The sequence below is a fragment of the Camelus dromedarius genome, chromosome 11 (assembly GCF_036321535.1).
Source record: "Camelus dromedarius isolate mCamDro1 chromosome 11, mCamDro1.pat, whole genome shotgun sequence".
In the NCBI taxonomy this organism is placed as follows: Eukaryota; Metazoa; Chordata; class Mammalia; order Artiodactyla; family Camelidae; genus Camelus; species Camelus dromedarius.
The window spans coordinates 6949896-6975693 of NC_087446.1; the positions used below are offsets into that span (position 1 = coordinate 6949896).

Below are 25798 nucleotides of genomic sequence, written 5' to 3' on the forward strand. Positions count from 1 at the left end.
GAGCATGGCTGTATTCCAGGCATTGTGGAGACACTGTGAGGTATATGAAGAAATACAGGGCAACTCTTGCCCCCAAGAAGCTTACAATTTATTTTGGAAAATGACCAGCAATACAAGATCATTTATGTTAATGTAAAAGTAGTGTCTGTAATCTTTCCTATATTGTAATTTCTTCATACGTAAATATCTCATCATTGCAGCTAAATTGTAAACTCCGTGAGAACAGAGACTGTATCCTGTGTTTCACTACATATTCCCACACAGCAGCTCTCAGTTTGGGAGTTTAATGTTCCCGAGTTTAAGCCTGTCCCTTGCATGAACAATGAGTTTATTTTGAGGGGGAAAAAATAGCAGCAGTTGCGAGAGGACATCTGTGCACTGTCAGGAGTCATGATCAGCAGGACCGGACCAGCTGCAGAGCATAGACGATGTCCCGTGTTCTTCCTCTTCCCGTCCCTCCGCTCCAGCCAAGTGGGCAGAAAGTTGAGACGGAAAACTCAGACTCAGCCATGAGAGACACAGGTGTGCTGTTGGTGACCTCCCTCGGCATGTGTAACTCCGAGCAGAGAAGAAGGCTGGGGTTCCGTGGCTCACATGGGACTGTGGTCCGCACAGTCCCGACACCTGGCATCACCACCCACTGAGCGACAATCAGGGTTGTGTGCAACCATCACATCCCCCTTATCGTGCTTTCTTCCCGAGCTAACCCACCCATTGAATGCCAAGTTCTACAACCAATCCTGTTAACAGCAACCTGAACTTTGAAAATTTTTTCTAATCCATTCCCTTTACACCGGGCAAATTTTGCCTGTATTACTCCCAATTGTGACATGATTTAAAATTTCATACCTTCATTATACAGATTTCCTCACGGAAGAAGACTGGGGCAAATTAGATAAATGGATGAAGCGTTCTACTACCCCCAGAACAACCATTGTTAACACTTAGTGTATTTCTCATTTATTTGCCGGTGTGTGTATATAAAGCCAGGATGGAGATGTACGTAATTACGGTTTTAAATCAGAGTGCAATGCGCAGTTTGGGGTGCTATTTTGTCACTCTGCCCCAGATTATACCTAGTTCCCCATGTATGACAGGGTTTGGTAAACGTAATTTTTAACGGTCCACCCCATTGTTCATGTAAACCCATGAGTGCTGGAGGGACCTCCACCTCTCACCAGTTAGGAACCAGAGAGGGGTGGGGAGAAGACCCAGAAGTCTTCTGTCCAAACTGCTCCCCTCAGGAAGAAGAGTCAAGGGCATATCAGACTCGGTCTCATGGTTGAGACCCCAGCTGGCCCCAAGACTGCTCAGGCTCCAGTCTCAGCTCCACCGCGCACTGGCTGTGTGACCTTGGGAAAGCTATTTTGCCTTAGTGTTCCCATCTGCAAAGTCAAGATGATGTAGCTGCTTCTTCCTAGGGTGTTTGGGAGGATTGACTGAGTTAATGTATGTAAACTGCATGGAAGTGCCTGGCAAATCCTAAGTGTTACATAAGTGTTGGCTGTTTTTCTCAGCCGTGGTTGGAGATCCTGGAGTGAGATTGGGAGACTGTAATATTTTTATTTTGTATGCCTCTACTGTGATTTAATAGCTTTTATGCCTTTAGATGAAGTCCTCTGTTGCAGTTAGGAACAAATGTGTTGTTGCTTCAGTATGAATATTAGAATTTAATTTATTTTGGAAGGAAAGGCAATAGATTCAAGGAAGAAAAATTCTCTCATAAACTTAGCATATCATTAATTTTTTTCCCTCAAAAATGCCAAAAGCCTGATTCCTCTTGATAAATATGCCACAGAGCTCTCCTAGGGCCCTGAGACCCCAGTTTGTAAAAACCTCTCATGTGGACCTTTATGTGAGCTCCCAGAAAATCATATTTGCTCCCAGAAAATCATTCCCATCTAAGCTGCTTTCCCATGGACTCAGACAAAAAAGTGAGTTATTTTTTTTAAATCGTCACTGGGTACAGTAGCAAGCACACTGGATGCAGGCTCAGGAGACCTGGGTTCAAGTCCTTGCTGCTTCCTTAGTTCTTTCACTGATTTTCTAGGTGGCTTCTGGCAAATCACATGACGTTGTTGAAGCCTGGTCTTTCTCTTCTGTAAATGGGAACGGGTTTTGTACATAACAGCCTTGGAAGGATGCTAGAGAATTAGGTTAAACACATAAATATGCAAGAAAGTGTAGCAGAAATGAAAAGGCCTCATAGGGGTATGCGTTCTTATTATTAGATGGGGTAACATAAACTTGCTGCTCTGAGTCCCCATCTGAGAGGGTTTTGTTTTTTCACTCTCCTGCGTGTGCCTTCTGGAAGCCTGCAGTGTCCGATAGCTGGAGATGTATCACAATGAACAGATAATTGCAGGGTCCGGCTTTGTGTTTCCTCTTGGCTCTTGCAATGGACTAGCCTGTTATTTCCATCCAAGGGAAGCAGACCCATTATTTTTATTGGCTCTTCTTCTGTCACGTTCATTAATTATAAGTTCCGAGGGAAAACATCTCTATTTAGGCAAAGATCTACGTCTCCTATGACTAGCATGGCCTTTTTAGGGCACCTACTGTGTGGTGTGCTCCCTAGGAAACAGGCTTGTAGCTATGGTAACTCAAAACTCCTCTGGGCCCACGGTGCGCATGAGGCAGCCGCAGGGCTGACTCTGTTGATTTCTCTCTTCTTTGCTGTGGTTCTAAATCCCCTGGGGACATTGGTGGGATTTACTGAGAGCTGATTCCCTTGGCTTTCGCTGCATCTTTTGTCCTTTTATAATATGAGATGTAAGACTAAAGATCGTGCACAGAGAATCGCATGTTTTAATACCCTTGTGCCAAGGTGATCTATGGTGCTGAGCACAGCACCCTCACCTAGCGGGAAAGGGGATATGGTTATTTATTTGTCGAAAAACATTCATTGAATGAATGCCTTTTAGATGAGTGTGAACCCTTTTGTAACATCCACATCTGCAAAGCCTGTTTTCAGGTTCTTTTGCACCAACAGTAGAACATACATTTTGATTCTTACAGTGAAGAGGGAGCAGCTGTGGTGGTCTGTCTTCGCCTCTCTTGCCCAGTCCTCCTTGTGAACTGCAAGGATTTGCCAAAAGGCTGGAAGGGGTTGGGGTGAACCCCCCACTGCCGCCAGACCTGAACGGGGGCCCAGTGTCACTTGATCAGCATGTGTTAAGCATTATAACAGCGTAACAAGCGTGTGCTAAGTGCTGGGAAAACAGAAATAAATGGGACCTGGCCTCTGTCTGGGCTTCCTGATTCAGTGGGGAACACAGACATGGAGTGAGTGGCTACGAAGGGGTTGTCTGGGGCGTCACAGAGTGCGGTGGGGACACGCAGCCTTGGTCTGGCCTTCCAGGCCTATGCTCCACAGCCCTTCTCTTACACCTGCTGGTCCCCTGCCTTTCCACTTGGACAATTCTCCATCTGATCTTCCAAATTCAATTCAAAGGTCACCTTCCTGACATTCTGCCCACCCTGAACCTGTTTTCTCAGAACCCTGCATTAAATTGTTGGTTTGCTTGTCCAGATCACTGGTTTTTGACTACATACTATGTTTAGCACTGTACTTAGCACAAAATTAATCAGACCCCTGAGGATTGACTCATCTGATTCACACAAAGCAAACTCACAAGAATCTAATCTATTAACCAGAGAGTCATTTTCCTCATTTCCTGGGGGAGAGGGGACACAAAGGGGAGAGCAGAGGAGAAGGCTGTATGTTTCCATGGTCCCTTGTGGGCTCCCTTCCTGTCTGATGGGCACCTCACTTCCACAGCAGGAGCACATGGGAGCCTTTTCCCAGCTGGACTGAGAGACCCTGAGGGCAAGGGCAGGGTCTTCTCAAGCAGTGAAAGAAGAGAACAGGGATTCGACTTGAGGGTCACATCGATGTGGTGGTTAATTTTATGTCAACATGGCTAGGCTAGGGCACCCAGCTGTTTGGTCAAACACCAGTCTAGATGTTGCTGGCAAGATATTTTTCAGAGGTGATTAACATTTGTATCAGTAGACTTGGAGAAAAGCAGATCACCCTCTGTAATGTGGGTGGGCCTCATCCAGCCATCTGAAGACTGTAGGAGAAAAGACTGAGGTCCCCAGAGGAGGAGGGAATCCGGCCTCCAGAACCGCCTTAGGACTCAGGCCTGACTCCTGTCAGAATTCCCAGCCAGCCAACCTTTCCTGCAGATTTCAACTTGCCAGTCCCCAGAATCGTGTGAGCCAATTTCTTAAAATAAACCCCTCTGTATAAATACATCCTTTTGATTCTGTTTCTCTGGAAACCTGGACTCAAACACTTGATCTTACATGGGGACTTATACTGGAACCACAAGAATTAGAACTCGGAAAATTGGGGACTTTTGACCAAAGCCATCAGATCTTAAGCTTTTAGACTTGAAAGCACTCTAAAAGGTTATCAAAATTACAGTTTCATTTCATGATTGAGAAAACTAAGGCTCAGAGAAGCCAAGTTTCCTAACCAAGGTCACCCATTGGAGAAGTAATCATAATAGGCAGGACGGGTACCTGGTCTTGTCTCACTTTTTATATATTGAAAGGACAGCAGAGAAAAGGGAAATAATGTCTTTGCACTGTGCCTCGATTTTTATGATGGCATAAGTAATCAATATCCTTTCAGGATCCGATTTATGCGTAAAAGAGTCATTCGGGTTCCAATATGGAGAATAAAAATGTGGAGGGGAGGAATTGTACAATTGGACATTATAAATGGTTATTCTTTTCCATGTTGAAATTCACCCATCAGAAGCTGAATCATCCATGTTAAGTATTGTTCCGAACAAGTGATGAAATTTGGCAGCTTTGAGCAAGAGACCAGAAAAATTGTTGTAATATTTTGGTTTATAAAATTCTTGTGGGAGGATCTGGGGAAGATGATGGAGCAGGAAGCACCAGGAATGTCTCCCCACCCAGACAACAGTTGCACTGGCACGTCTGTCTGGTGTAACGATTTTGAGACTATGGAGTCTGCTGAAGGCTCACAACCTTCAGGCTTTGGCTCAGAAAGAGAACTTATACAAAAAATCGTTTTTCCAATTTTTTTTAATTGTAAAATATACATAACATAAAATCTACCATTTTCATAATTTTAAGTATACAGTTCAGTGATATTAAATACATTCATAATATTGTGCAACCATCAGCACCATTCATCTCCATAACTCTTGCCATCTTGTAAAACTGAAACCTATACACTTTAAACACCAGCTCCCCGTTTCTCCCCCGGGCCCAGGGCAACCACCATCTACTTTATGTCTCTATGAATTTGACTCCTCTAGGTACTTCCTATGCATGAAATCATACAGCATTGTCTTTTTGTGACTGGCTTATTTCACTTAGCGTCATGTCCTCAAGTTCCATCCATGTTGTAGCGTATGTTAGAATTTCCTTCCCTGGTGCAAAGGAATATATGCTTTCTGCTTCCTGTATTCTGCTTTATATAGTAATTTCTTATAAGTTTAGGTATGAGCTTGATAAATGTGAAGCAGATGACTCAGTCCCTAAGAACCTGATCGGTTTTGTTTGCACTCGAAAAGGTCTCTTTCTTCATCTGTTCATTCATCTGACAGACATTGACTGAGCACCTATGCTAGGACCAGACCCTGTGTAGCGCTCACAGTACAAAGAGGAATAACTTGGTCTCTGCCCTGAAGTAAAGGGGGCCCTGCGTTAAGTAAGGAGGTGAACTGGAAAACCTTTAAAGCTCCTTTTATGATAATAGGTTGTGTAATTTTATAAAAATCACAACTTCTTGGTGCTGGCAAACTCCGCCCTCTCTGGGGCTGGACCCAGGCATCACCTCCCTTGCCCAGCAGCCCACAATTCCTGACTTGCCTCTGTTGGGGCAGATGACGAGGGAGCTGGGGTCCAGTGGTCCCAAAGAGAATTCATTTTGTCACTGATACAACAGGGAAAGCAGAAATTAATATAGTGAATATCGCTTTTCAACCAAGTTTGCTAGAACATCGGGAAACTCCTTGTTTTGGAATGACAGTATCAACGGCCATTAAAGTGAGCATAAGGTAAGGTAGTACTTCGTTTTGGTGTTGGGGTTCTCCTGTATCTCAGACCCTTTCACTAGTTCTCTAGAGAGCTGTCTGGATGTCGTCACTTCCCTGAACATTTTTTATTTCATTTTCAGCAGACACACCCTTGTCCACCACGGCGTGGCTCCCAGGAGAGCACTGGGCTTGCTGCCGGACAGAGGGAGACTGGCCCTGCGCCTGGCCACTGGCAGGAGAAAGGCTGTGAAATCAACAGGCCTCAGTTTCCAGCCTGGTTCTGCTCCATTTACGTGTGAGTAACTTCGACCAAGTTAGTCCATATTCCTGACCCTCCATTTCAACATCTGCAAAATGAAAGAAGCCACACTCCTCCCAAAAAGGTAAAGGAAGGACCATGGTGGGTCTTTTCCCAATGGTACCTTGATTTTAAATTGGGGACCCCTCACTCTTTGCCGTGTGACATCCAATGCCCCCCCCCCCCTCTAGTCACAGGAATATGTCTGCTGCTGGAATATACCTTCATCAGAGCTGATGGGAGACAGAGAAACATGGGCGGGGAGTTCTGGAAGGAAAAGCTTCTCTCCTCCACGTGGTCTTGAATGAGGAAACACCTGACCCCAGGAGCAGCTGACAGCCCTTCAGACTGTAAGGGAAGAGCCTGCCTGGGAGTGGAGCCGGTCCTCATGCCTCACCTGGAGCCAGAGCTGCCCTGGACCATTCATCTAAGGGAGACAATAGACCTGCTTTGTTATTTCAGACAGCTCAAGATTAGTTTTCTGTTTCTTGCAACATCATTAAGTCCTAATTGATCGTAGCAGGTTGAATGGTGGTCCTGCAAATGATATGTCCACAGCTAAACCCCTGGAATCTGTGAATGTGACCTTATTTGGGAAAAGGGTCTTTGCAGATGTAATTGAGTTAAAGGGTTATCCAGGCAGGTCTTAAATCCAGCGACATGTGTCCTTATAAGAGACACACAGAGGAGAGACACAGAAAGATGGATACAGAGATTGGAGTTGTGCAACCAGCGTGCACCTGGAGCTTCCAGAAGCCGAAGAGGCAAGTCTCCCCAGAGAGAGCACAGCCCTGCCAGCACCCTGATTTTGGACTCTGGCCTCCAGAACCACAGGAGAATAAATACCAGTTGTTTTAAACTACCAAGTCTATGGTCATTTGTTATAGCAGCTGCAGGAAACAAGTACACTGATCAATGTGCATTTAGAAATATTAATGTCCTTTTTTTTCATACATTTAACTTCTTTCCATGCCTTTCCCGTTCCCCCTTCCTTAAAGGGGTTGAGATAGTCCAGGCTTGAGCCAGGCTGCCTCAGTTACATACCAACTAGGTCACTTCCTTGCTGTGTGACTTTCAGCAAATTACTTAGCCTCTCTGTGCCACAGTTTCCTCTTCCATATAACGTTTCTACTAGGACTAAATGAGCGAGTACATGTAAGTACCTGGCATGCAGGAAGCAGTGCATGTAAGTGGTGGTTATGATGTCTTCTCCCCTGCTCTAGGGTAATTTTCTTCCCTCATCAGAATGCTAATCTTTCATGGTAATGAGCCCAGTTTTGTTCCTTGCCTAGAATTTTAAAATTATTATTTCTTGTGATTCATTCACCTCATTATGCTTCTAGGCCATCGAAATAGGGAAAATGTCATTCAGAAAAGTATAAACTAACCAAACCCAGTGGGATCTTACTAAGTAGCCAAAGTTAATGATTAGAAGATTCAAAAGTCCACACCATTAGTGAAACAAAGACAAAGAGCCTGATTTAACTAATAAGCTGTTCAGCACCATGACTTCTAATTGGCTCTGCCTCTCCAGATTTCCCTTTGAAACACTTATTTCACAGGGTATAAATAATTTAATTGATTTTCAGAATAACTGACTTGTTTTCAGCATGTACTTGTATGTTTGTTTGGTTTGTGGTGGGGGCATATGATGGGAGAAGGAAGGGTTGCTAGGTTTAAGGAGCCTTCTGACTATCCTATTTTCCAAATTTTAAAGTCAGCATTTGTTTCCAAAGCAATCATTGTCTCTCTTTCTTCAAGGGAATTTAAAAGTAGGCCTTATCTTAAAAATCACTTAGCTCAGAACGGCCCAGCGGCTCTCATGATTGTTCTCCCTCCAGACACTGGCAATTTCAGAAAGTGTTTCATTTCCTAGGACCACTGGACTTCCAGAGCTCTCCTCCCATGCTGCATTAGCAGCGGAGTGTCCCTAATTCTCTGCCCATCTACAGGGCCTGCTCATCTTAAGATTGGACTATGTTCTTTTCCTTTCACTGTCTTTCCTTCATATAAATGAGAAAGGAGAGAAGGACAAAAAGGGCTGCTCCCCAAGCCAATTCCTTTACCATATATGCAAAACCAAGAGCCTTTGATGGTACACCTCGGCACGGCTGGAAGCCTTGATTTAGACAACATCAGACTTCCTAAAAGAGGGAGGCTTATCTGTGGCTCTCCCCTAAGACCTTCATGGGCAATTACTGAAGCAAGTGAGAAAAAAAAGATTGCTACTCTGTCATACAAAAAACAAAACAGAAACCCAACTGGTGCCATTGTACCAAAGCCATCTTTGAAAATGAAGACCTAACTTGGTGCACTGTGATACGACACCTGGAGGCTGGTATTCAGTATAACCGGTGAATTACTCGTTTTGAAAAAGACATTTTAATGGCTCTGTGACGTTGGTAAATTCTGACTTCTGTCCTTGACCTGGCTGGCCGCGACTGGGTACGCTTCCACGATGCAGCAGTGAAGCTTTGAGATGACACCTTATCCTATTCTCACCGGAAACCTCAGAGCAGGAGGCCAGCCATACCTTCACCTGGACTGAGAAGCATCCTCATGGTGGAGTTAAATGGTGGGCGAGCGTGAGGGAAAGAGGGAGGATGCAAATGAGGATGTGAAGAAGAGGAAACCAAAGATCCCACGTTAGGGAGAAAGAAGTACAGGCCTGTAACAGTCCCAGTGTCATCCCTCAGCCTGCGCGTGTGGTTTGGGTGATGTTAAAGAGACAGGAGGCGTGCGGGACAGTCAGATAACATTTTCCTAAAATAATATAATTCTAAAAACAGGTGGATTGCAGTGAGCAGGGTCAAAACTCCTGCTTAAATTCTTTTCTCACTATTCTTGCCTTTTCCTTGGACTGGTGGTGTGGTGTCTTGGAACAGGATGTGGTCACCATTTCTGGAAAGGCTGAGGTCAAAAGTGAACATAAATGTTTTCTGATCTCTTACTTTCTGCCTCTCCCTGGCCTGCAGGCTGTCCGGTGGTGTGGGGAGATGGGAGATGGGTGGGGTCAGTGCAGCTTGTGTTTGGCTGCACACAGTAGAAACCTAACCACAGTGACTTTGCCAAAAGGGAGTTATTTTTCTTATATACCAACTCTGGAAGTAGTCGGTCTATGATTGTCATTTAGACTTCCTATTTATTTGACTATCTTTATCATGAGCTTCTCACCACGTGGTCATAAGATGGCTGCTGAACCTCCAAGCATTGCATTCAAGTTCCAAGCAGGATAGTTAAGGGCAAAAGGTAAAAGAAAGATGTAGCTGATTTTATCCCTTTTCCACAAGCTTTTATGCCATTGTCCATAACTAATGCCATCGCCATCCCAAGGTGCAAGGTAGATGCTACCCCGAATAAGCCTGGGGTCATTAACAGGGAAAAGAGATTAGAATGTGAACAGGCAATTAGCAGTGCTTCTTACACAGAGTCCTTAACCTGGGCTCCATGGACCGTCAGAGAGCTATGGGGAGTATCCATGGAAACATTTGCACAGATCTGTTTGTGTGTGTTTTTCTGTAAATTCTCAGCTTTTATCTCTTCAGATAGTTCCTCTCTTCTATTCTCTTCCATCTTCCCTTCTTGGACTCCAAGCAGACAAACATTAGACTATCCCACTATCAGGTTATTCTCTGACATTTTCCATCTCGTTGTCTCTCTGTGTTGTATACTGTGCGATAGCCTCACATCCAATTTACTCATTTTCTCTTCAAATTGTCTATAACCTCCTGCTTAATCTGTCCATAATTTTTTTAATTTTTAAAAGTTCTAGTTAGTTCTTTTTTTTTTAATTTGCTGGCTCACTTTTCAATAGTCTCTTGCTCATCTTTATTCTGTCTCTTTTCTAAAATTTTATATAAGGTTATTTTACATATTCCAGTATCTGAATAGGTTTGAGTCCCAGCCCTGCCACTTATTAGTTATATAACCTTGATCAAAGCATTTAATCTTTCTGAATCTCATTATCACAACCCTAATGTGGGAACAATAATAGTCCCTATCTCATGAATTATTATGAGAATTAATGAATCCATGTAAACATAGAATTTAGAACAATGCCTGGCACATAGTAAGCACTATATAAACTTGTACAGTTTTTATTATACTTAGTTATTTCGTTCATTGCCTGCCTCAGCCTCCTGGAGTGAAAGTCTTGGGAATCTTGTTTGTTTTGTATTGTTACATCCCCCTTACCTACAATAGTGCTTGGTACAAAGCAAACACTCAGTGATGCGTTGAGCACATGAGTGAATATGAAGAACCTTGCATTCAAGTTAAGGATTATGCCCCGATTAGGGAATATGCATTCTTTCAAACCCATATGGAACATCCTCAAAAATTAACTACATACAAGATCGAAAGTTAGTCTCAACCAATTTCAGTGAGTCGGTGTTATACAGACCAGATTCCCTGTCCACCAATCAAATGAGTTAAAAATGAATAAGCAAGAGATCAATTTTAAAAACATGTACTTGCAACTTCTTTAAACACCTCTCTCAGTGGCCCTTGGGTCAAAGAAGAAATCATAATGGATACTACGATTGTTTAGAACTGAATGCCAAGGGGCATGCTTCGTATTAAAACTTAGGAGATTCCGTAGAAGCCATACTTCAGGGGAAATGTTTGGGTGTAAACGTTTATATTAGAAGGGTAGGAAGGCTAAAAGTAATGAGATAAACATCCAACCCAGTCAACTCAAGGATAGGAAAAAGAAGTGGATGACAGGGAGAAAATCGGTAATTAAACCGGGGACCTAAGCGCAGAGGCCAGGGTCACCCGTCAGAGGCCACTGGTCTGATACCTCTGATGGGCGCCCTGGACACCCTCTGTCTGGCTGCAGGCTGCTGCCCTGGGGGCCTGGGGCTTCTGAGAAGAACGAGCAGACCAGGCCACACCGAGTCCTTGCCAAGCGGCCCGGGTGCTCCTGCCCACCAGGGGCCGCCCACGTTGCTCCTGCTTTCTTTCCCACCTGCCTCCCACTAAGAGGCAAACGCTTCTCATTGGAACCCCGTTCAGCGGTGAACCACGCATGTCCCCTTCCTCATTCACCTCCCTGCATATTCTCTCCTCTCCTGAGGTCACCCCCCTAACCCCGCAGCCTCCTAGGAATCCCATTTCTCAGCCCCCAGCCCCGTCAGACGTAGGGGTCTGGGGATGGGTTTGCATCCTCCTGCATCACCGCCCACAGCCAGTTGAGCTCGCCCCTCCGTTCATCTCCCACAGGTCTCCTCCCCTTCCCCTTCCTCACCAGCCCTGCGTCTCTGTCCTACTTCAGACCTGATTGCGTCTTTATCTTGTCCTGATTATTTTAAAAGCCTCCGCATGGCTTCTGTGCCTTCAGCCTGGCCCTTCCTTTCCATTCTCCACACAGCGGGTGCCCAGAGCAATCTTTCTGGAAGCAGAAATCCTGTGGCCTCCTTCACTCTGGCTCACGTGTCCTGGGAGGGCTCCATTAGCTCCCCAGGCCGTCAGGGGCTCCCTCCCTCCTCCTGGAGCACCCAGAGCAAACCTCGGCCCTGTGACCTGTCACGTCCCTGGCATGTCTACTGACCTTGCTGAGGGGGACCGTGCGGGTGTCATTGGCTGTTCAAAGTGCGGTCTGTGACCGGCAGCTGGGGCATCACACGGGGGCTCCTTAGGAATGCACAATCTCCCTGTCCTCACCCAGACCTACAGTCTTAATTTGCACTTTTAAAAGACCCCAGGTGATACATTTTCACCGTAAAATTTGAGAAGCTCTGATGACCGATGAGAAGCTTCTGCCAGGCGAGAGGGCAATAGAATCTGAAGTTCAAGTTGGCCTCTCCCTCGCCTTTCTTTTGGGGAGCTGGGCGTGGGGGCGAGGGGGTGGGCTGTGGGGACAGCCTGTTGAGATGACCCGCGCACATTCTAGACGGAATACAATCAATGCAAGCTTTGAGACTTAGATCTGGAAGAGAACTGATCATTCCGGAAGCACCAGCAATTTCAGGTTGATGCTGTACCACCCTGATCGAGGCAGACAGATGCCAGGATGTCAGCCCAAGCGCCTGTCACAGCACCGACTAAGAGAACTGCTGAGTGCTCACCCCTTTGTTGAAGCCCAGCATGAGGGCAGTGCGGCAGCAGGAGGCCGAGGAGAAGGGAGCTGGTTCCGTCCTGACGCCAGGAAATTGCCCCGGGAAGATGGATCTGCGTAGTCATGTCATTATTAGACCAGAAAGCGCTTTGTGTTGAGCCTTTTGTGCATGTTTGACTCAACCAGGTTGTCCCACCCAGTACATTCTTAGCACTCCTGCCACTCAGCCGGCAGTCACAGGCAGTGACACTGGAACAGCAGGCCCTGAAGCCTGACTTCTGAAAGGCTCCAATGGTCTTTTATTGCTACAAAATACATCTCCAGGGCAGATCTAAGCCCTCCAGTGAGAGGCTGCTTGGTGGTGTGGCGGGGAGGACAGGGCTGTGACATACCCTGTGGGGACCCGAGAGAGCCCAGCAGAGGGGAGCAGCCCATGGTGGGAGATGGACAGAAATGACCCCACACGTTCCCTCTTTCTCCCTGGTGTTCTCATTCCTACAGCTGAGGAAGCCGAAGCAGGCATCCCCCAGCTAAGGAACAGCAGAGATGGTATTATGGGCTAGATTGTGACTCCCCTCAAAAAAGATATGCTGAATCCTACCTCTAGTACCTCAGGATGTGACCTTATTTGGATATAGTTTTGTGGCAGTGGTAATTAGTCAAGATGAGGTCATCCAGGGTTAGGGTGAGCCCTTGATTGAATGCGACTAGTGTCCTGTGGCTGTGTGACAACAGAAGCAGATTGGAGTGATGCATTTACGAGCCAAGGATGCTGGCAAACACCAGAAGCTGGAAGAGGCAAGGAAGGGTTCCTCCTGGTGGGTTTCAGAGGAAGTGTGCCGCTGTCAGCACCTGGATTTTGGACTTCTAGCCTCCAGAACTAGGGGGCAATAGATTTCTGTAGTTTGTGGCACTTCGTTACAGCAGCCCTGGAAGCTAATGCACATGGGAGCGTGGTTTCCCCATTGCTGTCACCCGGACACAGAGGGGCTGTTCGGGATCTTCAGCTCGATAACATTGCTGCTCATGTGCCCACTCCAGGCCCCTCCCATGCACGTGGGAGATGGTCGTCATGGAGGGAGGGTCCACAGTGCTTGGAGGGCTTCCAGGGTGGAGCTGACAGCTGAAAAACAGGAGGGCCAAACTCCTGCCTGGAGGGACCCTGTAAAGCCCATGACTTCATAATGAAAGCCAGCAGGTGAGAGTGTCGTAGCCAGGCCCCAGAGGAGCAGAACCTGAGACTGTGCTCGTGCAAGGGATTCACAGAAGAAGGGCTCGCAAGAGAAAGCTGTCTGGGGAAGCTGCTGGAGAAGGATGTGGTTTCAGGAGAAATCCAGCCTCAGCCTAACCCGTAGGGGAGCTCTGGAGCATAACTTGTCCCACAGAGGTGCTTCCCCCCAAAAGGCAAGGGGCTGTGGTGTGACCATAATCTCCCAGCATCTCCTCGGCCAAGAGCAAGGCTTTAAAGGAGGGCACAGGTGTGAGCTGTTAGCAGCCAAAATCTGCAGCAGCTGGGGATGCGGGCGGCCCAGGGCAACAGCAGCCGTTCAGTGCCGGGTATCGGAATCCTGACTCTGTCTCCCACTGGCCGTGCTCAGGCAGTTCCTGTCTGCACAGTGTGTTCACCTGGTGACGAGAGGAGACGGGGCATTGGGGTGAGGCAGAGAAGGAACTAACTAGAAGTCAATCACGGTGTCTTCTTTTTCTGGTGTGTCTGTGGAGGCGTACAGGGCGTTGGAGAAAAAACAGTTGGTGCTGGCAGAATTCCTCACGGTTTAATGATCAGTGTTCCAAGAACAACACAGCCTTTGACTTCTTCCTCTGAAACTCATTATTTAAACAGAATTTTGACGAACGGTCAAAATAACTTAAAAAAAAATTTGGATCAATTAAGGAGTGCAAGTTTTCTTAATAAGTCACAAAGATCCAGGGGTACTCGGAGCACATCGTCACCTGTCTGAAGTGATGTGATGCCCTCCTCCTTCCCTGTCCCTGTGCCTCAAAAATAAAACCAAAAAAACCAAGGCGTCCCTTGGTTCTGCGTTCCAGGATAAAGTTGAGGGCTCAAGCCCTTGCTTGGTTGGCAGCCAGCGCGGTAGGGTGAGTGGGAGCAGGGGCGAGGAGACCCGCATCTGTTCACAGGGCAGGAGGTCCCCTCCGGGCACTTGATTCTGGGGACCATGCAGAGCCCCACTGCGGAGCTTCTTCAGGGCTGCCTGCGGGCCCTGGTCCCTGCTTACTCATCTCGTCTCAACAACTTTATCTGCTGCCTCACTATCTGGGAGTCCAGCCAGCTTCTGCCCTCATCTTGCTGGCGATGGAAATGAGGACGGGGCTGGACATAGACCAACCACAGATGCTGGACTGGCCTCTCCGCACAACCCCTCCACGGTGCCCCCCATCACACACCCCTCCGGATACCCCTATCCCCACTCCCCCCAGAGCTTCCTCACTGCTCACCCCGCAGGGCTCCAGGGCTCTCCCCCACTTCCCCACACCACGTCTTTGCCTCGGGTTACCCAATTACCTGGTTGGTAACCAGACCGAACTCGGTTAGTAATCATGCTCCTCTCCACACTCCCCAGTTTCCCTCACACTTTCACTCATACCCAGGTGCACGTGGCTAACATACATCTGCCTTACTCTCCCTGGGCACGGGCGGGGAGGGTTGATATATTTTTGCATCCATCAAAGTGCTAAACTGAACAATGAAGCCCCCCAGGGAAGAACTCAGGCAGTGACCAGCAGAGAAGGGAGGTGGAAGAAGAGGGGAGTACATTTTCCTGGAGCCCCTAGAACCACACCTCAATTAGTGATTCATTTCACAATATGTACCAAGGCATTTTGGGGGAAGGGGTATAAACAGAACTGGCAAATTTTAATTTATGTTTTAAGCAGATCACACAGGCGCTCTCTTGCTCTCAATTCGTACATCAAGCGAGGCCTGAATGAACCAACTCCCAGCGGCGTGAGTGTGGGAGTGCGTGCGTGTGTGATGGGTGTGTGTGGTAGATGTGTGTGATGGGTGTGTGTGGTAGATGTGTGTGACGTATGTGGCGTGTGTGTGAGGTGTGTGTGGGGGGGATGGCGGTGTTTTGTGTGTGGGATGTGTGATCTGTGGGTGGGAAGTGTGGTGTGTCTGAGATATGTGTGTATGTGTGCGCAATGTGGGGTGTGTGTGTGTAAAGGAGAACCTTCCCTGGCACTCCAGCTGGCACAGGATACTCACCTTTTGTCAACACCCAGGCACTTATTCCATCTCCAGCTCTACCATCCCAAGCAGCTGCTGGGAAAACTGGGACAAGTGGGGACATTCAGTCTCTCGGCACATGTTTATCGAATTTCTGCTGCAGGTCAAAGATGCCTGTTTTGCATTCATTTTTGTCTGTGGTGTGAGGGAAGGTCCAACTTCGTTCTTTGCACGTGGATATTCTGTTTTCCCAACACCACTGATTGAAAAGACTCTTCCTTCCCCCTTTGAATCATCTTGACATCCTTGTTGAAAATCATTTGACCATACACAAGGGGTTACAAAGTTTTATTTCTGGGTTCTCTAGTCCATTCCATTGGCCTGTATATATGTGTTTATGCCAGTACCACATTGTGTTGATGACTGTAGTTTGAGGTCTCAAGCCTTGTTCATCTTTTTCAAGATTTTTTGGACTATTCAGGGTCTCTTGAGGATCCAAATGAATTTTTGGATAGATTTTTCATTTCTGCAAAAAAACGTTGTCAGGATTTTGACAGGGATTGCACTGAGTCTGTAGATCGATTTGGGTATTAAGGACATCTTAACCATGTTAAGTCTCCCAATCTATGAACATGGGATGTCTTTCCACTCACTAGTGTCTCCTTTAATTTCTTTCAGGAACATTTTGTAGTTTTCATTGTACATGTTTCTCACCTCCTTGGTTAAATTTATTCCTAAGTATTTTATTCTTTTTGATTCTATAGTAAATGCAATTGTCTTCTTAATTTCCTTTTAGGATTCTTCATTCTTAGTGTACAGAAACAACCAATTTTTGTATTCTGCAAGTTTGCTATATTTATTAGTTCCAGCAGGTTGTTTTTGTGGAAAAGTTTTTGAACTTCCAGTTGATGAGGAAAGTGGTGGACCTTAATCAGCAATATAGACCTGCCCCCCAGATTCTCGGCAGAGAACGCACTGGGCAAGTGGCTTTCATGGACGACTGAAGCTAGAAGGATGTGCGGGCCTTCCATTCTTCTGGGTAATCTATATGTGGTCCTTAACTTGGCCATAAAGGAGTATCTATTTAGAGCCCCTGGTATAGCCCCTCTCAGATTATTTTTGCTTTCATTTTTTTTTTTTTACAATATAGAGAATTTTTATTGTTTACTTTTTCCTTCTAATTCAGTACTTTTAGGCATATATGGTCTTACAAGAGAAATCAAGAAGCCAAAAATACATGATCGTGATTTCATACATCCTTAATTTTTCTGAACCTGATCATATATTCAGCAATAAAATTCAGAATATTATATAAAACTGTGTCTTAGACTAGATTTCTATTTGGACTGATTTAACATACGGTTTTAGTAACTATTATTCAACATGTTAGTAAATTTTTATTTTGAAAATAGCATGAAATAAATTGGTTTCATGTCTTAAATGGATTATTTAATGATGCTGAATACGTAACATACTCCTGTGGTACAAAATTCAGACGGTACAAAAGGCTGGATAATGAAAAGTCAGTCTCTTACCTCTATTGCCCTCCACTTGGTGCCTCTCTCCAGAAGCGTTATTACCAGTTTATGCTTCCGTCCAATAATGATGTGGGGTATATATATACAAGCATTCAAGTACATATATGCTTTTTTTCATTTATAGACATTGTTCTGCCCCTTAATTTTTTTACTTCCCAATATATCTTGGAGATTGTTTCATATGAGTCCTAAATTGCTCCCCTTTCTTCTTAATAGCTATGACCACTGGATGCTGGTACCTTAGTGTATTTGATGGACATTTAGACTATCTCTAATTTCTGATACCACAAAGCAGAATGAATATTAGGATTACTCCTGAGTGACATTTCAGTGCCACATGTCATACTGAGGGACATTATGAGAATGATTATTATTGTGTCTATTGTCATGGTGCCCCTGAGGGCATCTGCCACCTTCTACATCTCAAGGTCATCTGTAGGTGGACCCTGGAGGAATCCTCCCAAGTGTCAGTTCCACAGTTAAGGTGGGGTCGGGTAGAGCTCAGCGGTAGAGTGCATGCCCAGCATGCACGAGGTCCTAGGTTCAATCCCCAGTACCTCCATTAAAAAAAAAAAAAGCTAAATAAATAAACAAACCTCATTACCTCCCCCCCCCCAAATAAATTAAATTGTACAAAGTTAAGGTGGTGCTTCTCCTGAGAGGTTCTGGATTTTTTCATCTTATGGACTCTGTGGTTCATGTATTTGTTTGCATTTCACTCTCTGGCGACCAGGGTTCTCAGAACCAAGTTTCTGGGCCTTGTTACGGATGTGTGCAGGGCTATTTATCCTGCATTTATGGATACTGGTCTTACTCCTGGTTGCATCATTTCCCTTCTGTTTAGTTTCCTTTCACTTCAGTCCCCAAAGCCATCTGTTTTATTCCTTGACGTTGCACACATTTTTGTAAGCCATCTCAAGTTCTTCATGTACTGAACTGTGTATAAATAAACATATGCATACGTAAATATCTCCACCATACAAAATAAAATACAAATTTGAGTTAAGAACCCAGAGGCAGACTTGACCTCTCTTCAACCCACCCGACCCAGGGAGACACAGCGGCTCCCCCTCCCGGAGCCTCTAGTGGGATCCCCTACCCCCTAGTAAGTCCTCTTCTGCCTCCTCTCTGGCCCGAGAAGTCTGCTTTCCATTTGCTCAAAATGCATCAAAATGCATCAAAATGCCTCCAGGCCCTCCTGCCCAGACCAAGGCTGAGGAGAAATCTGACTCTTTGTAAAATGTTCACGTGCAGCAGGGTGGAGGGGGAGGCGAGGTGGGGAAGCAGGGGAGGAGGAGGGAGGACTCTGGGCAGCTGCCCCGGCCCTACATCGTGTCCCTGCGGCTGCCCTCCCTCCAGCCGGTCTTCCATCTGCCCGCCCCAGCCGCCGCATCTCACCCACCAGCGTTCTTTTGCATCAGTGTGAGAAAGCAATTTGCATCCAAAACCAGCAGGATTAAGATGGATGGAGGCAGCCTGCCTTCTCATCTCAGAAAACTCCTTTCATCTCACGGAGGCCACTGGGCAGACGGCAGGTAGCACAGTTGTGTTTTAATGTGGCCCCTGCAGGCTGAGTTTCAGATTTGTGGTCCATTGGCCTCAGAGACACCGAGTGAGTGAACAGCTGGGGATGCTGCAGTCTGAGGACCAAACACCCTTGAGCCCTTCCCACGTGGCCTCTAGCTCCTGCACGGGGCAGCTGTTTTAAGTCACGGGAAGGTCCAGGTCTGTTTGCAATGCCTGGGGTGGGAGTGGGGCACCTGAGCAGTGCTGTGGAAAGTGGGATTCAGGCCTCAGCTGCGCCCCCCAGAGCTGAGTGCCATCTCTGGCAACCTCAGTGTCTTTACCTGCAAAATGGGTATTTAGTATTACTGGGCTCACAGAGTTGTTGGGAGAATTAAACAATAATAGCCAGTGCGTGGATGACTCTTACTACATGCCAGTCATCATTCTAAGAGCTTTACATACAATAACTGGTTTAATCCTTACAACACTATTAGTTATTGATGTTCTTCAGAGGAGGAAACCAAGGCCCAGAGAGCTTAAGCAATTTGTCCAAGTTTACAAAGCTGCTGAGTGACAGAGCTAAGATTTGAACCCAAGTCATCTGGCCCCAGAGTCTATGCCCTGAAGAGCCAGGGCTCTTATAAGACTTGTCTGCAAAGACCCTGGGGCGGTGCCTGGCACCCGGAGTCTCTCGTCAAAGGTGGATCAAGTTCTGGTGTCTGAGCCTCTGAGCTGGTTTCCTGGCTCCACCTGCGAGATGAGAGCCAGCAGAGGTGATCCTGGTGATTCTCTGGCACCTCCCCTCCTCCGCCCCCTCCCCAGGTTGGCAGCCCTTCCGGCCCTCCAGGTGCTGCCTCCACTGATGCCCGTAGCACCCTGGGCTTGGGTGATCCTGACTCTCTGTTCACGTCTCTGTCTCCCGTGCTCTTCCGCTGGCAACTCTTCCCTCCAATCTCCCAGCCCTTAACATAGTTCTTGATAGAGAAGAGGTACTTAGTATTTACTTAAAGATTGTTACTCCTTTGTCTTGCCCTGGAGCCAAGAGGTTCCCCAAGGAAGTGGTGAGCCTGTCGCTGGCTGATGTCGCCCTCCTTCTCGTGGCCTGGGCCAGAGACAGCCCTTCCTACTCTGTTCTGCTTGGCCTGCTCACGTCTCAAGCAGGCTGTTTCCAGGGCCTTTAAAAAATATCTTTATAACTGTTATTGTTTTCCAGGACGAAAGCAAATCGTGCTTTTTAAAAAGGAATTTGAACATTACAGCAACTTGGAGAATGAAAGTCTTCCATACCCTGCTCTCTCAAGTGTGGTTCCTGGCTTGGCATCACCTGGGGACCCCTCAGAAATGTGGAGTCTCAGGCCCCTCCCGCCCTGCCCTGATGAATGGGAATCTGCATTTGACTGGATCCCACTGGCTCACAGGCACCCAAGTGCGAGGAGCTGGTAGCAGCCCTCCTCCTCCCCAAGCCCAGCTAGGATGACACTGTCCCCAGTTTCATGTGCACTTTTAAAAAGCACACTTTTGTAACCACTTTCAATAATGATCTGCAATTTCAGGCCTCATCTAAAACCAAAATCCTCGTCAAAGTCCTTCAGCTGGAAGCTTCCACTCCTGCCCCCTCTCCAACCCCGGCAGCCATGGTGATGGCTCTAAAACCACAGATCTTTGCCACAGATCATATCACTCTCCCGCTTAGAATGTCTGCCTTTGCCCTGGGAACACTGTCGCCCTCTGCTTCCTGCCTGTCACTCCTGACACCTTGACCTTCTCTCTTGTCCTGCTCTGGGTCTTGGCCATCTCTGCTTCTGTGCCTGGATGCCCTTTCCTCCTTCCTCCCCGACTGGTTCCTTTTCATCCTTCATGTCGCAGCTTAAATGTCACCTCCCCAGAGGTGTGAGATGAAATGACCACGTGGGGAAAGCATGCCTTGCCCGCCAGGGCTCTTTATCACAGCTGGCATCTGTCACCGGCCGTGGTCAGGACTGGCTCCCTGAGGCAGTGTGAACCCCACGAGGGCAGGGACCATCCTGCCTGCTCGCTCTCCCTTGGACCGAGTGCTTGGCACAGCGTCTGCACGTGGTAGGTTAGCGCTTAATAAGTATCTGTTGAATTAACGTCTGCTTCCTGGATATCAGGCATAAGATACCATCACCCTGTCTGTATTGGCTTATTGAAATTATAAAAATAATAGATGTTAATTATATATATTTTAAAATTCTGCAGGAAGGAATAAACTGAAAAGTAACATCCTTTCCCCCTCAGTTCCTTCCACCTGCAAAAGCAACCACGGACAACAACTTATTTTGTCTCCTTCCAAACTTGCAGAACCCTTTAAAAACCACACACAAGATCATGCTGTAATGATTAATTCTGTTCTACAACTTGCTTTTCTTTAAAATTGTGGTAAAATCCACATAACATAAAATGTACCATCTTAACCATTTTTAAATATACAGTTCAGTCGTGTTAAGTATATCCAGGTTGACCTGCAGCCGATCTCCAGAACTTTTTCATCTTTCAAAACTGAAACTGTACACCTGTGAAACTCTAACTCCGCATTTCCGCCCCCCCACCCCGGTCCCTGACAACCACCATTCTTTCTGTTTCTATGAGTCTGAACGACTTGCTTTTTGAACTTAACAATACATCTTCCCACGTGGGCACGTGGGCTCTAGCTTGCTCCTCCTGACAGCCGCATGGTATTCCGCAGTGGCTACAGCTGATATTTAACCAGTGCTGTGAAGGTTGCTCCCAGCTTTAGGCCACGGCAAACAAATGCGGCAGTGCCAGGGTTAACCCCCCAGAGCCGTGAGGTCAGAGGGCACACACTTCCATTCTGCCCAGTTGCTGCCCAAAGAAGTTGACCAGTCGACCCTCCCACCCACAGAGGAAGAGAGGGGGACTCTTCCTGATGCAAACCAAGTAACTGCTGTCCCATCCCAGGGACAGGCGGACAGGCCTCGAAGGGAAAGGAGAAGCCTAGGGGGTGAGCTGTTGGCGAGACGGGGAATCAAGCCGCCAGACATATACACAGGAGGAAGTCAAATTCAAAAGCCATATAATGAGTGGACTCAGGAAGGAGCTGGTTGCTGTGGCAACCTGATTCCCCTGCTGCCGAGAAGGAGGGGGTTCTTCTTCCTTCTGCACCTGGCAGGAGCACTCTCCCCCAACATTACCTGAGAAACACAGAGTTCGGCGTCCTTTTCGTGAGGTCGGTGCACAGTTTCTGACGGTAATGCCTCCATCACTGGCACAGTGCGATTCTCGCATGTTCTCTCTGGGCAAGGAGCTGGCTGAGCCCCGTTCCCGCAGGGGCAGAAGCCCTGGCTGTGTCGCCTAAAACCCTGATGAAGTGCCACACACACACACACACACACACCTGCCCTCAACCTGCGCTTTGTCTTACTTGATACTCCAGGAGGTGCCAGGTGGGCCAAGCCCCCAGGGAGACTGCTCTGTTCCCTTCACCAGAAAAGGTTTTCTAGATTTCTGTTTTTGAAGAACACCAAAGGTCAAGGTCAAGGGAAGCTTGCTTGAGCCTCTCAAACCCATCTCATTCTGAGCCACTTTGCTTCCTCCAGGGTATTTAACCCTGAAAATGCAGATTGGAGCAGAGCTGGGAGAGGGGGCGGCAGATGGGTGGCAGAGTTAAGAAAAGTTCTTTTCACCTGTTCCTGCGTCGGGCTCCACGCAAGCCACGCGGTTTACATGGCCAGGTCCAGCCCTTCTATCCACTCAGTAAAAGGTGGGAACTGTTATCCCCACAGTCGTAAGGATGAAATCCAAGCTGACACGTGCTTTGCCCAAGATCTCAGCACACAATATGACCCAGCCTCTGCCTGGGTCTCAAGGTTGTGCTCCCTGCTCCCAATGGAGACGGTTTAGAGATGCCAGCCAGTGGGGAGGGGGTGGGGGTGGCGTCATGGCAGCTGACTTGAAATCTCCCCTGGAGCAAAGGGCTCTGTGGGGACTTGTCCCTTCACCTGACAGTCCTCTCCTCCTTTAATCAGGCAGCGGGCTAAGGTGGGGAAAACAGGGACATGGAGGTTCAGATCCGTACCAGCCGTGGCTCCTGAACTTGTCTGAACCCCAGCCTCAAAGCAGAAATAGGGGGAACCGGTGTCTCTGGGTTTTGTTTGTTTGGTGTTTTGTACAAACACCTAGCGCTGTGGGGTGGATTAAGTGAACCAAAGGGACGGTGCCCAGGCCATCACTCTTCTATTAAATTTTAACAGGCCTGGGGCCTTTTCTGCTCTCCCTGCCCAGGGCTCCCTGGGGGAAGGTGCTTCCCCTTAGCAGCCTCCAGGGTATATGACAGTATTGATTTGTTCCCTTGAAGTTGACTTTTCTATGTCCTCTCCCAGAGGCAACCATCCCCGAGCCATTCCCAGGAGAGTCTTGTTCCACTCACACGTACACTTCATCTCCTCATCCAGGCTCCCAAGAGCCCTCTGCCATGACACCCCCTTGCCCGCCCCCTCTGGCAGCTGCAGAAATGTTGCTCCGGGTGCTCAGTGCTCCCCAGCCGTTGGAGCACTGCCTTGGTGATGGTGGCCTGGGTGGCAGGAGCACAGATGAATATTCAAGGAGAAATGCAAGGACAAACAGTGCTTCTCAGTTTCCTGTGACTAATCCGATGAGCCCCTGCCTGGCTGCTGGGAAGTGGGAAGGGATCCTCATTTGCCAGTTCACGGTGCTACAGCGTCTCCCAGTTTAAACAGTCTCTCTTGGATGACCCAGTCTCATTGGCTAAGTGCTCAGTCCTCAAAGTTTCCTCTTCTCTCCGCTGCCACTGTCCACAACGGTGGTGGCCAGGTCCACTGAGGCCCTGCTGACACCCAGTGCTGGCATCATGCCCCGTGCATGAGGGCCCCACGAGAGTGGTCTCTTTTTCCTGTGCTGAGACTCCGGGGCCCCTCAGTTGACATCCTCATGTCCCCATGCCAGATCCCAGAGTTATTTCAGGATCCCCTGCAGCCCTAGGGAGAGCCTCAGTCGTCTGGCCATTTCCCTACCAAAGATTCTGTCGTGTCCAGAGCTCTCTTCCCCTCTCGTCTCCCCAGGCAATCACATTCATTCTCACTGTCTCAACAAAGACAGCAGAGTCAGCCTGGGTTGCAAAAGGCCACATCATTGCAGATTTGGGGGCTAGAATGGGTCTTTGACTTAACCTGATGGTAATGGAACAGGACTATCATAGGACAAAAGGATGTGACAAAAGAAACATAATAATTTAAGAAGATTTCTCTGGTCTTGGTGTTTGGGATGGATTGGACTGGAGAATAGATTAGAAAACTGGCGGCCCTTTGGGGAGTTACCGCTCTAACTAGCCATGTGGTGAGGAGGGGTTAGGCTAGGATGCCGCCAAGAGAGACGGTGCAGGAAGAAGAGAATTCATGTTTCATGGGGCCTGTTCTATTTTATGCCACTTTATTCGTGCTTCACTTATCACAACAACCCTGCGAGGAATATAGTCTTACCTCCATTTTACAGGCTTAGAAAAGCTCAGAGAGGTTAAGTGACTTGTCCAAGGTCACAGAGCAAGTTAGTGGTCATACTGGGGTATAAATCCAGCTGTCTTTGAGTCTAGAAATCAGATAGAAGGAATGAGTCTACAAAATAATTCAATATAAAGCTTGGCAAGACTTCTTTTTTTTAGGACTTTATGATGGAACAGATATAGGGGATGAAGAAGAGCAAGGGACACCATGCCCTGGAGATAAATGGGGAATTTTGGAGGGTGGGTCAGTGTGGGTGGTCAGCAGTAGGAAGATAATGAAAATATGGTTTCCCTCATCGAGTGTGGGATGGAGGAAACATCACATGGACACATGGAAACACTGGACTTGGGTCATGAAGGGAGGCAGGGGTCTGAGAGGCATCAGTAAAAGCGGGGGCGTGGGTGACCGAGCGGTCAAGGAGCTAGAAATGAGGACAGAAGGAAGGTGGTGACAGGTGATGGTGGCAGTGCCTTGCTGCTTTACCTAAAAGGTGTTGCTGCATTTAAGGGTCCCTTCCCCATTTCCTTCAGAAAGATACCATCTTCTCTGATTTCTTCCTCTTAACTCCATTCCCAAGGGGGCAGGGAGAGTCACGGAGGCCCCCAGAAAGAAGGAAGCCCCCAGCAAAATTCTGTCAGCCAGGCGAGCCTGGGTGAAGCCAGCAGGGGAGCAGCTGCAGGTTACCTGGCTCGGCTGGGGTGGAGGGTGGGCACCCGTCTCAGGTGACTGGTAGCAGGGGTGGGGGCGCTGTCTTAGGGAGCACTAGGCAACGGGGTGGTAGCTGCGTAGTTTGTGCTCCAAATCTACTTGCCGGACAAGTCAGAACTTTGTCACGTGTTGGTAATGAAGCTGGCATTTGAGATTTCAGCTTTTTTTTTCCTAGTGAGATCCAGGAGAGGCCAGGTAGAAGAGACAGCAGAACCGTTATGAACCAAACTCTTGTTTTTCACTTTTGCAATGAGTGGGTCTGCCCCCAGGCTGCTGTTGCAACCCGATTTCTTTCTTGCTACCCGTTGCCGAGTATACTCCAGGAGGACCTGGGAACACCGTGTGGATCCAGCGGAGACAGCCCCTGGTTCCTTCACACCAGGGCGTCCATCAGCCTGCTCAGCTCGCTCCAAGCACAGGGCTCTTGCACAGATAAGGCCCCTCCCCTCTGACCCCTCAGGCCTTGGTGGCTGAAATGTCACTTCTTTAACCAAGTCTTCCCTGACCTGCCTGAGCAGCTTACCCCCCACCCATGCACTGATTCTCTCTTACCTCCCCTTTGTAATTTTACATTTTCCTGTAAGATTATCTGATTAACATTCACTCCCCACTGGGGTCGGAAGCTCAGCAAGGGAGGGACCCTGACTGTGGGCGGTGTGCCTGCTCACAGCCTCTCGGGTCTCTGTCTGACTTAGCAGTCAGGCAGCCAGATTCCACCTCTCACTAAGGCTCCGTTACCAGGGCTCCTCCACAGGCTCTGGGGAGGAGGTTATAATCTCTCCAAGCTTATTTGCAGTGTCTTATGCGCATGTGCAAATGTGCACTTGGGGTGGGGGGAGAGTCGGAGTTTTCATCAGATTCGAAGTTAGAGATCCTTTCCTGTGCAGAATCCTCCACAGTAATCGCCTGCGTCCTGGCTGTCCTTCAAATCTTCCTCGGTCCTCCCACCTGCCCCTTTGCCCATTCTGTTCTCCACGCA

At 47.7% G+C, this 25798-nt stretch overlaps 1 protein-coding gene across 2 annotated transcripts in view; it reads left to right on the forward strand.

The window, feature by feature from the left end:
- The window catches only part of SLC25A17 (solute carrier family 25 member 17), a 63536-nt gene extending 56372 nt beyond the window's left edge, over window positions 1-7164 (forward strand). The window contains exons 9-10 of one of the 2 annotated variants that reach the window (XR_004140357.2): window positions 6164-6406; window positions 6513-7164. Coding sequence is in view for 1 of the 2 variants with exons in the window: in XM_031463327.2 (XP_031319187.1) it covers window positions 6164-6318; window positions 6513-6625 (268 nt within the window). In the remaining variant the exon portion in view is untranslated. The remainder of the gene's footprint in view (window positions 1-6163; window positions 6407-6512) is intronic. The other variant, XM_031463327.2, reaches the window with a different exon arrangement.
- Window positions 7165-25798: the final 18634 nt, after the last annotated feature.